Raw genomic sequence first — 17,575 nt, 5'->3', positions numbered from 1 at the left:
TTGTATTTCATTTGAAAATCGAATAACATTGAAGACTTTTTCTTATAAATTTAAGTTTTAAAGGCTTCATTTCAAACCTTAAGATACTGTTAAGCAGCAAACAGCATAAAACCTGGGAGTTGCTGGCTGCATATTGCCATTTCCAGTTTCTGAGTGGGAAAGTGTTAAACCTTTAAATTTATATCAAACATTAATCGTGAAGAAAATTAAACGCTTATCTAGAAAACTGTGTATAGATTGAGCCTATGTAAGTGGAAAGAACATGCAAACAATTTTCAATTATATATGGAACATAAGATCTTCGAATTGCATTTTTGCAATTCCTTAATTAGAGGCACTGATATTTTATTAGCAAAATGTTAAATTGTGAAAATTGCAACTGGCTTACAAGTTGTTATTCACTTACGAGAGCTTATTGTAATAGTACACACACAAATACTTAGAATGGCTTATTGAGAATGCTTTTTAGGAGTTAAACTAATATGCAATATATTTAAAGCATCATGTATAATCAATGTAAACGCTTGTGTGAAATTTTTTTATTATAAAAGTGCCTGACACTATCTTAAGTCATTAAGAAAAAACTTTTCCTCAAAGAAAAATTGAAAAGTTCGATACCTGAAAAAATATTTGAAATACTTTTATGAGCCGCATTCTGGCAAAACTTTGCTGTATTCGTGTATGTAAAGTGTTCTCCCCCATGAACCCATGCAGTCGGCTCAGGCTCATAAGGGACTTTTTGCCTGTAAGGGATTTTTGTTTAAAGGAAGTCTCTTCCAAACAAAATTAAGTCAAGGCGGCAAGACTGCACTGGCTAATCTGGGACCACACTTTCTGCACATGCATTAAACCCAGTTTTCCCAGAATGACCCCCCATATGTGTAAAAGTGATGATGTTTGTACCTAAAGGCCTTGATGACACACCCCCCAGTCTCAGTGTCACAGTGCCCGTGTACAATGAGACAGATAAGCCTCCCATAGGCTTGGTGGGGGCAGACGGCTACCTGGCAGACATCTTCTCAGACATTGTGGAGTTCGATGTTGGCCACAAGAGTTATGCTTATCTTCTGGACGCTGATGCTGGTAATTTTACTGTGATTTTGTTTAAAAACATATGATAGCGTGTGTTTTTATGCCCCCGATAGGGTGGCATATAGCAGTTGAACTGTCCGTCAGTATGTCAGTCAGTATGTCGGTCAGTATGTCAGTCTGTCCGTCCGTCCAGAAAAAACTTTAACGTTGGCCATAACTTTTGCAATATTGAAGATAGCAACTTGAGCGGCGCAATAGGGGGCATTGTGTTTCTGACAAACACATCTCTTGTTTTATGATGATTTAATGTCTATATATTTGTGTCATTACTCGGCTGCTATTGTTATCCCCTGCCAAAGGCAGAGGGATATAGAATTGGCGTTGTCCATCTGTGGCAGTCAGTCCGTCCGTCTGTCTGTCACAAAACTTTGCATGGCTTTATCTCAGAAACTTTATGAGATATCAACATGATACTTCATTGGTGTATGTATATTAATCAGGAAAAGTGCCATGCACATTAACCGTAACCATACACTTTCTTTAATAAAAGTTATTGCTCTTTGTTGTTTTTGTATTGTGAACATTTTCAGGGCTATATCTCAAATAACATACAAGACTTCAACATGAAACTTCATGGGTGTATGCTATCAATGAGGAGAAGTGCCTTGCATAAGAACCATAACCCTACACTTTCTTAAATAAGATTTATTGCCCTTTGTTGTTTTTGTATTGTGTTACTTTTCAGGGGTATATCTCAGATACGCTACTAGATTTCAATATGAAACTGCATGTGTGTATATATATCAATGAGGAGAATTGCAATGCATAAAAACAATGATCCTACACTTAAATATTTTTTAGGATTATACCATATATCAAGGAATTTTCACCCATCCAAACTTTTTTTTTTTTGGGGGGGGGGGGGAGGGGGTGATATCAATTCAACAAATGCTTGTTGTACTTTAAAATGGATGCTGTAATAATTCATGTGTTTGCTTTGACTTACCTGTAATGAAATACATTAGACATGCTTTAGACCCTGAATATTTCTTCAAAAAGTGCTGTCACCCATGTCTGGTGACAAAGTCATGACCAGGGATCATATTTTTTAGCTCACCTGAGCACAACGTGCTCATGGTGAGCTTTTGTGATCGCTTTATGTCCGTCGTCCGTTATGCGTCTTCCGTCATCAACATTTTGCCTTGTGAACACTCTAGAGGCCACATTTATTGTCTGATCTTCATGAAATAGGTCAGAACATTTGTCCCATTGATACCTCGACTGAGTTCGAAACTGGGTCATGCTGGTTCAAAAACTAGGTCACTAGGTCAAAAAAAAGAAAAACCTTGTGAACACTGTAGAAGTCACATTTGATGCCCAATCTTCATGTAACTTGGTCAAAATGTTGGTTGAGTTAAAAAATGGTTCCGGTCTGTTGAAAAACATGGCCGCCAGGGGGCGGGGCAGTATTCCTTATATGGTTAGAGAGAAACCTTGTGAACACTCTAGAAGTCACAAGTTTTGCCCAATCATCATGACACTTGGTCAAAACATTTGTTTCATTGATATCTCGGACGAGTTTGAAAACGGTCCAGATTGGTGAAAAAACATGGCCGCCAGGGGGCGGGGCACTTTTCCTTATATGGCTATAATAAAACCTTGTTAACACTCTAGAGGCCACATTTATTTCCAATCTTCATGAAATTTGATCAGAAGATTGGTCTCAATGATATCTTGAATGAGTTGGAAAATGGTTACGTTTGCTTGAAAAACATGGCAGCCAACGGGCGGGGCATTTTTCTTATATGGCTATATATGGCTATTGTAAAACCTTGTGAACACTCTAGAGGCCACATTTATTGTCCAATCTTCATAAAATTTGGTCAGAAGATTGGTCTCAATGATTTCTTGGATGAATTAGAAAATGGTTGCATTTGCTTGAAAAACATGGCTGCCAAGGGGCGGGGCATTTTTCCTTATATGGCTATAGTAAAATCTTGTTAACACTCTAGAGGCCACATTTATTGTCTGATCTTCATGAAACTTGGTCAGAAGATTCACCCCAATAATATCTTGGATGAGTTCAAAAATGGTGTTGGTTGGTTAAAAAACATGGCTGCCAGGGGGCGGGGCATTTTTCCTTATATGGCTATAGTAAAACCTTGTTAACACTCTAGAGGCCACATTTATTTTCCGATCTTCATGAAACATGGTCAGAAGATTTGTTCTTATGATATCTTGGATGAGTTCGAAATTGGTTTCGGTTGCTTAAAAAACATGGCCACCAGGGGCGGGGCATTTTTCCTAATATGGCTATATATCATGCTTTAGTAAAACCTTGTCAACACTCTAGAGGCCACATTTATTGTCCGATCATCATGAAACTTGGTCAGATGATATGTCCCAATGATATCTTGGATGAGTTTGAAAATGGTTCCGGTTGGTGGAAAAACATGGCCGCCAAGGGGGTGTGGCATTTTTCCTTATATAGCTATATTTAAACCTTGTTAACACTCTAAAAGCCATTTTTATGGTACGATCATCATGAAACTTTGTCAGAAGATTTGTCCCAATGATATTTTGGACAAGTTCGAAAGTGGTTCCAGTTGCTTGAAAAACATGGCCACCAGTGGGCGGGGCATTTTTCCTTATATGGACTTATGAATCTTCATGAAACGTTGTCAGTATATTTGTTTAAATGATATCTTGGATGTGTATGAAAATGGTTCTGGTCTGTTGAAAAACGTGGCTGCCACGGTGTTAACTAGTCATGAAAGTTGGTAAGAACATATTGTTCTAATGACATCTTGGGCTGCACAGAACAGTTCCTTTGAATCTCAGGTGAGAGACTGTGGGCCTTTCAGGCCCTCTTGTTTCGGTTTTGTCGGTCCTAGACCGATTTGGGTCATGAAAGACCGATTGAAAATCCCGAACAGTTGGTCCGATTCTGTTTGCTAAAATTCCCTTGTCATGAAATCGATTACACAGTGCACACCCTAATGACATTGTTATCTCGATTAGGTATGATAAACCATTCGCTGCAGTCTCTAAACCGGTTAGGACCAGTTTATTGCACGTCAGACGACTAGTATCAGAGAATGACCCCAAGCAGCGAAGATTCGCGCGGTTGTGTATTAGTCATGCGTGAATAACCCCGTGTCAATATCAATCGATAATTTCACTGGCTTATACCTTGCACACTTATCGGTCCGTAATGTGTACTCGTCCACGATAAAATCGTTGACAGATACTTCGGAGATGAAAACCTTGATGTTTTCCTGGTGGAAATTGTGCATTTCATGCATGATACAGTAAACTTTCATATAAACAAAGAAGAATATCAGATATTCTGCAATAATTGTGGGTGGACCTTATACACTGAAAGCACACGCTTTAACTTAACAAAATATGCCGATACATTTGCCACCAGCGTAATAATCCGGCAATAAATGAATGTAAGTCGTGGATCTGATCGACAGAACAGCCGAAAGTTATTTTTATGGGCGGAACTTCACATAAAATAGTACACAAGAAAAATAATATACATTGTATAAATCTTTAGTAAAAATCATGTTAGAATCGAAAAAATTCGTGTACTTTATTGTTTGTTGTTGAATAACCCACGACCCAAAGTTTAGATGCGTGGTTTCAAATCGCACTAGTGATTTAGTCCTTACGCATCTTTACTATCGGCTATTTCTTAACTATTTGCTTTTGGTTTTGTCAGTAGCCAACCTACGCACAGACATTTGTTTGGTTCAGTGCATGTTTGTAAGCTATTATCGAGTCAACAAAGAATTAAAACATCGGTATTGACTTACACAGATTAATAATATTGGCAACGTTGAAAAAAAGTCAGAAAAAACAGCACACAAAACAACAATGAAATAGCAAATGATAAAACCAATTGAGAAAACTCGTATATTCCGTTAAAAAAAAAATGCCGTTCCCGTATCGGTTCCCGTTGGCGTTTGCGTATAAATGTTAAAGTTTGCGTACTACCCCAAATATTTTCAATGTCCCTTGACATATTGCTTTCATATTTTGCATACTTGTTTACCATCATGACCCCAACCTATAAACAAGAGCAGACAACTGTATCAAGCATTTTGACAGAATTATTGCCCCTTTTATACTTAGAATATGCATATTATTGATAAATCTATGTTAAAGTTTGCGTACTACCCCAAATATTTCCTATGTCCTTCGACATTTTAAATTCATATTTTGCATACTTGTTTACCAACATGACCCCAACCTATAAACAAGAGCAAACCACTGTATAAAGCATTTTGACATAATTATTGCCCCTTCTATACTAAGAATATGCATATTATTGATAAATCTATGTTAAAGTTTGCGTACTACCCCAAATATTTCCTATGTCCCTTAATTGACATATTGCTTTCATATTTTGCATACTTGTTTACCAACATGACCCCAACCTATAAACAAGAGCAGACAACTGTATCAAGCATTTTGACAGAATTATGGCCTCTTTTATACTTAGATTATTGAACATTTTGCTTAAATTGCCATTACTTCTTTATTTATGATCATATTTTAGTAATACTTTGAAAAAAACGCACTTACCTGAATACCACAATGGATTCAACCCAAACAATACCCACGCCCCAACCCAGAATCCCTGCCCCCCCCACCTCCCCTCCCCCAATTTTTTTTTCCTTTTTTTATTTTTGAAAGATCGTCTCATAAATGACCACACCCCACATTATACCCCCCTCTCAACCCCCCCCCTACCCCCCCCCTCCAAAAAAATAAATAAAATTATATTTTTTGTTTTCCTTTTTTTATTTTTGAAAGATCGTCTAATAAATTATTGAATATGATCAATTTCCCCATCATGGCTTTCGTTATTCTGTTAAGCACTCAAATAGTCGAGCGCGCTGTCCTCTGACAGCTCTTGTTTTAACTAAAAATTAGCCAAGAAAAGTCTGATATTTTTATTTATTTTGTAAAAGAATGCTTATAAATGATTTGCTGATAGTGTATTTTAAAATAAAAGCAATAATATCAAGATTACATGAAAGAAAGAAAATGTAAGTAAGACCTTAAAAAAAACCTGAAAAGTGAAGTTTTAAAGAGTTCACTACAGATGTGGGGGTATGCTTAATTTAAAGCAGTACAACACACGTTCTTCATTACCTTAGTGGTTTGGAAAAAGGTTCAATAGGACTAAATCTGTTTTAATATATTGACCGGTTTATTACTAAAACTGCCTGGGCCATGAATTTGTATTTCATTTTGCATGTGCATTTTACTTTCCCTGACAACAGTTTCAAAATGCAGAAATCTTGGTTACATTTGAGCCATATTCTTGAAAAATGGGGCTTAATTCATGTGTGTGAAGTGTCATCTCAGATCAGCCTGTGAAGTTTGCACAGGCTAAACATTGACAACACTTTCTTCTTAAACTTGATTTTTGCTAAAAAGAGAATTTCTTTAATAAAAAATAACTTAAAAGCAGAAAGTGTCATCCCTGGTTAACCTGCGAAGACTGCGCAGGCTTATCTGGGATGACACTTTATGCACATGCATTAAGTCCCATTTTCCCAGAGTGAGGCTTACATTCTTAAGTATTCAATCATGTTATTAATAATAATGTTTGACAGAAAAACTGTTGATCCATCCCAAGATGGGTGATCCAAACCGTCCCATGTCCCTGCAGCCCTTGTTCAGATTCGTGGAAGACGGCCTGAATGACACAGAGAAGCTTTCAATACTGACAGCATCTGTGGAGACTAGGCATTTCATTACATGGGTATGCTTCATTCCATAGTACTCTCCCACTGCCCCCATGCATTTCATTTCACGGGTACACTTCATCCCATCGTTCTTTCCCACTGCCCCCAGGCATTTCATTACACTGGTACACTTCATTCCATAGTACTTTCCCACTGCCCAAGGCATGTCATTACAAGGGTACACTTCATTCCATCTTACTTTCCCACTGCCCCAGGCATTTCATTACACGGGTACACTTCATTCCATAGTACTTTCCCACTGCCCAAGGCATGTCATTACACGGGTACACTTCATTCCATAGTACTTTCCCACTTCCCCAGGCATTTTATCACACGGGTACGCTTCATTCCATAGTACTTTCCCACTGCCTCAGGCATTTTATTACATGGGTACGCTTCATTCCCTAGTACTTTCCCGCTGCCCCAGGCATTTTATTACACAAATATGCTTCATTCCATAGTACTTTCCCACTGCCCCAGGCATTTTATTACACGGGTAAGCTTCATCCGGAGTACTTTCCCACTGCCCCAGGCATTTTATTACACGGAAAGGCTTCATTCCATAGTACTTTCTCACTGCCCATGTTGGAGGTATCTGCTAAGTTAGATATGATTTTACACACACACTCATGCACAGGATGAATTTTTCTTTTGTCTATGTAAGTTGAATACAAAAAATATTGATTATATATTTTGGTGGGGATCTTCATTGTTTGAATTAATGAGTTTTTTAGTTGCTTTGTTAGATATATTTTAAGATGCAATAATAACCTTTGCAAAGGCTGTCTTTTTTTCTGGCTCCGTTTTGCCTCTTTATTTTACAAATTTCATGATGCAGGATGTTTACCTTGACTAAGCATCAAGTATCTTCATGTCCTACAGCAGCTATTCAATAGAATCTTCACACATGTGTCTGGGTGTTTTGTGTGAGGTTACTGACCAAGTTCTATGACTCTGTTGTACAATCTAGAAGAGTTATGCCCCTTTATGTACTTGGAAAATTCAGCTAAACGTTTGCCTACAACTACGCCATATTTCTATATTTACTGCAGATATTGATATAAAACTTAATATATGAGTTCAGGATCTTTTTAAATATTCACTGACAAGGACCTTTTTACCAAGCTTTCAGCTGGATTATGCCCCCTTTTGTAACTATCAAAGTCAGGTTCAGGTTTGCGTGCAATATCAAAATTAGGTTAAGATTTGCATGAAACAAGTACATGTATCTCTGTTACTACATGTACTTCAGATAATCGATTGATACTTAACGCATATTTTTGGGATCATCATTTTATTTCACTTACCCAGGATCATTACTTCGACCTCCAATTTTGCCAAATTATGTCCCTTATTTACATATAGAAATTTTAGTTTGCATGCCACAACTGGCAAAGACCAATACCTGTGACTTACCTCTCATCAGGATTATGTCCCCTGTTGTACTTATTCAATCAGATTAAGGTTTGCATGCAAAATGCAAGTCAAGATTAGTTTTGGTTCAACAAGTACATACCCCTCAACATCTAATGATATTCATATTTAATTGAAACTCCACACATGTCTTTTGGATCATTATGCTAGGTCATTGATCAAGGCTAATAACTGTTACCTTAAAGTTGGCAGAATTATGTTCTGAAAAAATCAGTTAAATGTTTGTGTGCAACAAGTCTATATCTGTATATTTACTACATATATTCAATTGAACATCATTTGGATGAATGTATTTTGCTGAACTTTGCTGTAAAGGTAGCATACAGGCAGATCTAGCATTTGGGGTCAGTCGGGTAATGGCGCTGTAACTAAAAATAGAACAATGTTTTATACTAAATAGCTTTATTATGCTATGGAGAGTAAGTTGGTTCCTTTTTCCTAGTGCGTTATTCCTTAAACAAGAAATCCTATTCAAGCGTGAAGAAGAAACATGAATACATAAGGAGTGAGGAACTGTTCCTTATTCTTTATTCAAATAAGAAATAAGGAACTAGAAACAAGAAATATCTTTAAAAAAGATATACGGCGTAAATAGTTTAATGAATGAGATCAAGGATAGCGAATGTCTTTTTCTGTGCAGTGCTGCATCACACGCAGTACGGGATGTTACGGGGAGTTTTCGCGGCTTATTTTACATTATAACATATTGCTGGTCATAAACCTATAGATACAAAACAGAAAACCAAAAGAAGAATGGAAGTGAAATTTAAACATATGAGTCAACCGGCCACACGAGAAGTATCCGTATTTATAGGCGCGTTCTTCGAACAAACCTGTTTTAGTGGTTTGTCGGGCATTGCTATTTGATTCGATTATTAACAGTATCAATTATCATCGTGCTAATGCTTAAAGTGATATTATGGGCATTTTGCACTGTTGAATTGAGCTGAAAAGAATTAACAGGTCAAAATAGTTAGTTAAAATGTGGTTACTGATTAATTATCTGCAACTCACCTTGCTACCAGTTGTTTATAAAAATATATTTTATATTCGATATTCTTACGTGACCCACCCAGTCCTGTAAGCTGAAATGATCCGTAAAACAATTTCGTGTCTTTGTGTCGTATGAACAAATCTGCACTAAAACTAAATTTAGGTTCAACTCGTAAACGCATGATCAGTTGTCAAACGAAAGTACGGTTGATATTCAAATGCATTATTTTTCTCTTTCTGGTATATTGTTTTAGTATGATGATGCTGCATTAATTAATATAAATGTATATGAAGTAGAAACATCAAAAATAATCAACGGTTGCGATAGACACCTATAAACTGTTACATGCTCATAATATCACTTTAGTACATTAGGCAATATGGACGAATAATTATTGTTAAATTTATCAACAATAATATTTATCATTGTATTGTTGAAAACACATTAAGAATCTATTATTTACATACCATAATTATATTGCTGAATATTCATTTAACATATTTCTGGTCTAAAGAAAGTTCCAGGTCACCTAGTTCACGGATAGCGTCTTTATTATATAGCGATTATTTAACTGGCCGCCAACTCCGGTGATGACCTGTATATAAACTCTGAATGTCCGCGAATTGACCCGATATACCTCGCGGGTTGAAATGCAATGCTTTTAAGTGAGGCCTCGCTTCCATTGCTCTTTATACTTTTACATGTTAACATGTTAACAGGAATAAGGAAGTAAGTACTAAATATGAGAACATAGCCTTTTAAGTATAAACGCTCTTGCGCTGGTAATACTCTGAAAATAAAAGGTGTACGCACAAACTGTATTGATGTCGAGAATTGAGTGTAAAACTGTTCTATCTATTAAGCCTTTTCATTCGAGATAAAATTGTTTCATACAGTAAAACAGTGTTACAAAGACGCGGATATGTTTCCAATGTTCTGGTGGTATACTCAAATCAGCCAATGGAATAAATGAAGTGTATTCATTCGTACCTAGCCGCGGGAAATTTTATTGGAACTTTATTGGACACTTACAAAGGTCAGGCTAAGGTGAAAAGCTGGCTTATGCAGCTTACGCCGAAAAAGGAAGCAACTTACTCTTCATGTTTGTGCTGAAATTTGATGTGTAGCAAGCAAACATACAGACTAAGCATGTGCTTGTATTTGGGGCCAGTCAGGTAAAGGTGAATAATAGGGAAACAGATTTGGCTTATTAAGTGAAGTTTTTAAAGAGTTTTTGCACACAAATGTGTATGATTCCGCCTATATGCAGACCTTGTTTGAGATTACACAGTTATTAAAATTAAAATTAAAATTAATTAATAGATGAAATGTTGATAATCTAGTTTTATGGCATTGCCGTTTCTATGCACAGCTTCGAAGAAGAGGAAATATATTGTTTTGCTAGATGTTGTTTGGTCTGTCTAATGGTCTATCTATCTGTCGGTAGACCATTTTGTTTCCGATCAATAACTCGTCAACAAATTGACCAATTGGCTTGATACTTCACATGCGCATTTGCCTTGGACAGTAGATGACCCTTATTGAAATTGGGGTCACTAGGTCAAAGGTCAAGGTCACTGTCACAATAAGTGTGAAAATCATTTCCGATCAATAACTTGTCAAGGTATTGAACGATTGGCTTGATACTTCACATGTGCAATGGCCTTGGACAGTAGATGACCCTTATTGAAATTGGGGTCACTAGGTCAAAGGTCAAGGTCACTGTCACAATAAGTGTGAAAATTGTTATTGATCAATTAATTGGCAAGGATTTGAGCGATTTGCTTAAAACTTCACATATGCATTGGCCTAAGACAGTAGATGACCCCTATTGAAATCGGGGTCACTAGGTCAAAGGTCATGGGCACTGTCACAGTAAGTGTGAAAATCGTTTCCGATCAATAACTTGTCAAGGAATTGACCGATTGGCTTGATACTTTACATGTGCATTGGCCTTGGACAGTAGATGACCACTATTGAAATTGGGGTTACTAGGTCAAAGGTCAAGGTCACATTGGAATTAACAAAGGTGCCTATGGATTATCCAATTTTGGGTTCAATAACTAAAAGGTCAAGGTCATTAAGGGTTGTAACACAAATATTGTTTCTACATATTATCTAGTGAATACTTTGACATACCATCATTTATTGGTATGCTGGTTTCTTTGAAGGAAAGGAAGATGCCTTTTGATTATCAGGTCAAATGTCAAATTGCTAAATTGACGGACTGTTTGCAAGTTGGATGGCATACATGTGTTTGTTATTTTCCAGCTACCAGGTATAAGCCTGTATGTTGAGGGCGAATTGGTTCCCAGTGAAGACTTCCAGGGGATATACAATGCCTCTCACAAACTGGAACCAGCCACTGTGTATTACAGGAAGCTATATGGAACCAGTCTAGTTGTGGTCCTTGTGCACTTCCTTTCGGAATCTACCCGTGATGTTTTTCAGAAAACTGTTATAAATGTACGTTAATTCAATTTTATGACCAACCAATGAACAATTGAAGTGATTACCATTCTTTTCATAGACAAAGGTCTGTTGTTGAAGGTGTCCCCACATTCAAATTTGAACATGTTTCATTTAGCTTTTTTGTCTGTGGCTATATTCCTGTAGAATCATGTTGGTCTAGTAATGACAAAAATTGACTTTGTTATTCCATTATTAAAATCCTTTTGTTTTGTATAGAGTTAGCAATTTATTACCCTTACACATATTGTTTTCACCATCCTTTATTCTATATATACTGTTTTTTCTGGCACCAATACAACTATCAATTTAAGAAACTGTATACACTATTAACATTTTCTTTTTTAAAATCATATTAGTAGCTGGACTAATTTTACAAATGCAAATGTTTGGTCATCTTTGTCTGAATTTGTAATGCCTAGAAAAACATTATTTACATTGACACAGTAGAAGTGTCATTAACAATTTTAACACACATTGTTGTAACATAGTTTGGTGGACAAATTTACCTGACAAACATTGCTATAAATGGAACATTACATTAGTATGGTGTGATGGAATTGTGTATCACTCTCATTTGTTGTGTCAAGTAGCATTGCATTCAAAGCTGAGCCCCTTGTGCGATACCACATCAAACAAACAACTCGACTGATGCAAATTCTCAGAACACCATACTTAGAATAATAACCTATATGATCTGCGCTATGTGAACATTTGGGCTTAATGCATGTGCATAGGGTGAAGTCACAGATTAGCCTTCGCAGTCTGCAGAGGCTAATCTGAGACATCACTTTCTGTATCAAATGGATTTTCAGTTAGATTAGTTTTATTTAAGCTCGATTGCATCGAAAGCCTGAGGCTTATATAAATGCTCTCGAGTCCATTTCCTGGGCCTAGAACCAGTACTTGGTGTCTTTGGGAGAGATCTAAAGAACGCTCACACGGTGGCGATCGAACACATGACCTCCCGGTCACTAGGCGGACACCCTATCCATACACCACGGCGACCTTTCAGTTAAATTGAGACCTCCTTTAAACAAAAAAATTACTTAAACGCGGAAAGTGTAGTCTGTGATTAGCCTTTGTGGACTATACTTTACGCACGTGCATAAAGCCAGGTTTTCCCACAGTGTGGGTCATATGTTTTGGTTTGGCATAAATCTGTTTTTGAATTATCTGCTGTCAATTGCAGCAGAATCTTAATGGGGTCTACCACAGACTGGACTCCATGTTTGGTTCTCCATACGACAACGTTCTAACAGCAGACCAACTTTGTCATCTGGATGGTCACTTTCTGTCCTACAAAAAATCAGTTGTCAAGGTTACACACATTAAGTCCTTTACATTTGAAATGTTAATTTAGTTTAAACCTATTTATTTAAGCTCGGTTGCATCGAAAGCCTTAGGCTTATTGAAACACTCATGAGTCCGTTTTCGTGTATTGAACTAGTACTTAATATCTTTGCAAGAGATCTAAACAGCATTCCCACAGTGGGGTGGAACCTGTGACCTCCAGGCTGCTAGGTGTACACCATATCCACTATGCTATGGCAACCTCTAATTCAAACTCTAAATTCGAAAACTCTTAAATTTAACATTTTTAAACAAAGTAAATGGACCATTGATTGTATTTTTAGGATCTACGTACAACAGTCGACATGGTCACATTTTTTATGTCCCCCACCAATATAGTGGGGGACATATTGTTTTTGCCCTGTCTGTTGGTCTGTCTGTTGGTTTGTTTGCTCCAACTTAAACATTTTGCCATAACTTTTGCAAAATTGAAGATAGCAACTTCATATTTGGCATGCATGTGTATCTCATGGAGCTGCACATTTTGAGTGGTGAAAGGTCAAGGTAAAAGTCATCCTTCAAAGTCAAAGGTAAAAAAAAAAATCAAAGCGGCGCAGAAGGGGACATAGTGTTTCCGACAAACACATTTCTTGTTTAGATCTTAAATTTAAGTTGGATACTGAATACAGTGCTTGTCTGCTTGTAAATTACCCATGATGTAGGGTTATTTTGATAATTCACCACCATTCATCTAATTTTTTCAAATTTAGTTTTCGATTTTTTTTTATTTTGCATAGTGTTTAACCTTTTAGTAGCTTTAAAACAATAATAATATTTAAATTTATATTTCAGCTTTCTCCATTTGTGTTTAAAGACCCGAATGTGTACAAGTTTTCTCAAGAAGATACCAATGCAGTTAGGAAGCTTAATGACTTCATTACCAAGGGAACTTCAACAGATCTCATTAAACCAGGTTCATTTTACAATATTTGTAAATCTTTTTGTAAAAATTAGTTTTCTAGATTTGGAACATATATTTTCTATTTTTTTCCCACTGTATCTTACGGGGGTTTCAGTTCAATAGTTTTAAGAACAAATTAAGATGTTTAGATTAAATTGACTTTTCTGGGAATGTTCGATTACAAAAAATGGAGGCAATGTGTAATAACCAGCCAATTAGCACTTTCCACGTCAGAGTTATTTCCCTTTGTTTATGAAAGAGTCAATAATTGCCTTTCCCGCTTTTACAAATGGTGTATATTTCTGTTCATGATTTATGGTTAATTTTATAACTACCGGCAGGACATGTTCAGAACATTTAATTTGATTATTAATAAAGGTCCAAACATGGTTAAAACAGCTGCACAGAAAAAAATGTTAAATAATTGAATATTTTGTTGGACATTGCCTGGTTCATTTTCAGAGAAAAGGTCCATGATCCTTCATACATTGCTGGCCACAGATTCACTGGATGCTTTATGGGAAAACACAAGCAAGGAAGTCATTGAACGGTAACTTTTGCAAACAGAAAAGGCACTCTTAATTCTAAACCAGCACAAACAACTGACTTTGAGAATAATATGAAAAATGTAAATGAAAGTATACATCCCTGCAAAATCTTAACTATACCATACATTATGCCATTGTCACAAATATAGGCCTGTCAGTAAAATACATTTTAGGTAGAGATTGGACAAAGTCTCACTTTATTACTCTTTTTATCCACCGCCATAGGCGGAGGGATATTGTTTTGGCGTTGTCCGTCCCTCCGTCCGTCCGTCTTTCCGTCCGTCCGGCTGGCACTTTTGTGTCCGGAGCCATATCTTGGAAGTGCTTTGACGGATTACATTGAAACTTGGTATGAGTATATATATGGATAAGAGGATGATGCACGCCAAATGGCATTGTACACCAGCTGTAAATATCGGAGTTATGACCCTTTGTATCTTGAAAAAATGCTTTTTTTGTATCCGGAGCCATATCTTGGAAGTGCTTTGGCGGGTTTCATTGAAACTTGGTATGAGTATATATATTGATAAGAGGATGATGCACGCCAAATGGCATTGTACACCATTGGATAATTATGGCCCTTTGTATCTTGAAAAAAAAAGCTCTTTTTGTGTGTCCGGAGCCATATCTTGGAAGTGCTTTGACAGATTTAATTGAAACTTGGTATGAGTATATAAAATGATAAGAGGATGCTGTTGGCGTTGTCCATCCGTCCAGAAATATTTGTGTCCAGAAGTATTTTGGCGGGGATATCAATTCTACGAATTTGCTTGTTGACCTTCAATTGTCACCTTGACCTTCAACCTATGAACTTGGTTATAGTGTGCACCAATTTGTATGTTTGTAACTACTGTAACTAGTTATTTCAATATCACGAAAATTGCTCAATACTATCTTTAGACCTTTGACATTTATTTGTGACATTGACCTTTAACCTAATGACAATGTTCTTGCTTGTAACATTCCCTCTCATCATGCTGATCACTTTTGCCAAGTTCTTTAAAATCCATCCATCCTAGACAACATTTTGTATTCTCCGGATAAAGTGTCAAGAACTAATTTCCTAAATTTTAATTTTGACCTTGATTTGCGACCTTGACATTGTACCTAAAATTTAAAATGCCTGAACACTTTTGTGAAGCAACACATAACAGAAGTTACTATGTACCAAATGAAAATGTAAAATTTTCTTGAAATGAGTTGAATTGTCAGGTATCATCATCTAAGGTATGCATGCAAGTGTGCAAACCAAAATATGGAGAAAATATTAAATACTTTTTTATTTTCATGGTGCAGCTAAAATACATGATTTAGAAGATGTAGTCTGCAGTGTAGTCTAACCTTTGCCTTAGTGAGTGGGCCAGTCGGCAGTTGGTAATTTTTATTTCTCCAAACATTTCCTCTGAGCAATGCTTTAAAAAACAATGGTGGTAAAGAAATAATCTAATAACTTACAATTTTCAAGTTCAAGCTTACAGAAACAACACTCATGTTTAAATGGCTGACTAATTACTTACTTTCACTCAATTTGGGCTGTACATCACAGAATGCCAACAAACATTCCAAGGCCTGTGTTTACCAACCAATTCTAAGAATAAGTCTAAAAATAGAAAAAAATCTAAAAAACTGTTATGTACTACAACTACTTTAAAGTCAGGTCTATATACCTATAATGATATCATTCTAAATTGTTTCGAACATTATGCTAATGATTTAAACACCATTTTTAGCTTGATAATACGGAAACTCTGAGGTATTTTTGTTGAGTTTAAGACTAATTTTAAGCTCGGCCGTTTTCGGAGAAAACCCGAGGTATTGTCATAGCCAGCTCGTCGTGTCGTGTCCGTCGTCATGTCGTCTGGGTCGTGCTAAAACCTTGACATTTTGTCAAGGTTTTGAAGATTGGCTCTAAAATCAAAGTGCTTCAACCTACAACTTCATATGTAGCTGCACCTTGATGAGTTCTACATGCCACACCCATTTTTGGGTCACTAGGTCAAAGGTCAAGGTCACTGTGACCTCTAAAACAAAATTAATTCTGACAAGCTTTCATCTATTCAAAACTGCACCCGCAGCCGAGCGTGGCACCCGTTATGCGGTGCTCTTGTTATTTTCAAGCTTAAGAATGGGTTGCTGAATACCAGTCCAGGTTTCCATGTTCTTTTTTGTTCTTAAATTCACTTGCTTAAGTATTACAGATTTTATGGGTCGGAGACCGGAGTGTTTCGGATGTATCCTGGCTCCCCCATGTTGAACACGTTTGATCACAGACAGACCAAGTGGTAAACTGCATTAACCCTTTCCCATTTAGATAGTATTTTGACACATTTGTAGTCCATTTGAAAGTTAAATTTAATTAAAGACCTTTCTTGCTAGATTCACATTTTTAAGGCTTCATGTCCAACCCTTAGATACTGATGAGCAGCAAACAGCATAAAACCTGAACAGACTGTGAGTGACTTGCAGGCTGTTCTGGTTTTATGCTGGTTGCACATAGCTATTTACACTTTGCTTCTGAGTGGGAAAGGTTTAACCCTTTGAATGCTGGGAAATTTGTCTTCTGCTAAAATGTTGTCTGCTGAATTTCTAAAATTAGCATTTTCTTCGATTTTTTTCAAAGAATACTATCAGAATAGCAAACAGTTTGGATCCTGATGAGACGCCACGTTCTGTGGCGTCCATCTGGATCCAAACTGTTTGCAAAGGCCTTCAAAATTCGGTTCCCGCACCGAAAGGTTTAAAAGGCAAAATGTGTTCAGTTGGTATTTTAGTGCTTAGTGTAGATTAAGCCAATTGAGTCGTGTTCTAAGAAAACTGGGCATAATGCATGTGCGTAAAGTGTAGTCTCAGATTAGCCTGTGCAGTCCGCACAGGCTAATCAGGGACGACACTTTCCGCCTAAACTTGATTTTTGGTAAGGAGGGACTTCCTTGAAACTAAAAATACCATAAAAGCGGAAAGTGTCGTCCCTGATTAGCCTGTGCGGACTGCACAGGCTAATCTGGGACGACACTTTACACACATGCATTAAGCCCAGTTTTGATGGAACATGACTCTACTAATTTCCCAATGTCAGCTT

At 36.8% G+C, this 17,575-nt stretch overlaps 1 protein-coding gene across 1 annotated transcript in view; it reads left to right on the top strand.

Moving 5' to 3' along the window:
* LOC127880498 (VWFA and cache domain-containing protein 1-like) overlaps positions 1-17,575 on the top strand; it is a 49,770-nt gene that overhangs the window by 15,238 nt on the left and 16,957 nt on the right. The window contains exons 11-17 of the mRNA XM_052427794.1: positions 910-1,083; positions 6,666-6,814; positions 11,497-11,691; positions 12,887-13,015; positions 13,840-13,960; positions 14,411-14,498; positions 16,695-16,778. Coding sequence (XP_052283754.1) covers positions 910-1,083; positions 6,666-6,814; positions 11,497-11,691; positions 12,887-13,015; positions 13,840-13,960; positions 14,411-14,498; positions 16,695-16,778 — 940 coding nt within the window. The remainder of the gene's footprint in view (positions 1-909; positions 1,084-6,665; positions 6,815-11,496; positions 11,692-12,886; positions 13,016-13,839; positions 13,961-14,410; positions 14,499-16,694; positions 16,779-17,575) is intronic.

Source organism: Dreissena polymorpha, chromosome 5 (genome assembly GCF_020536995.1).
Source record: "Dreissena polymorpha isolate Duluth1 chromosome 5, UMN_Dpol_1.0, whole genome shotgun sequence".
In the NCBI taxonomy this organism is placed as follows: Eukaryota; Metazoa; Mollusca; class Bivalvia; order Myida; family Dreissenidae; genus Dreissena; species Dreissena polymorpha.
This window is presented reverse-complemented; position numbering and strand designations above follow the sequence as displayed.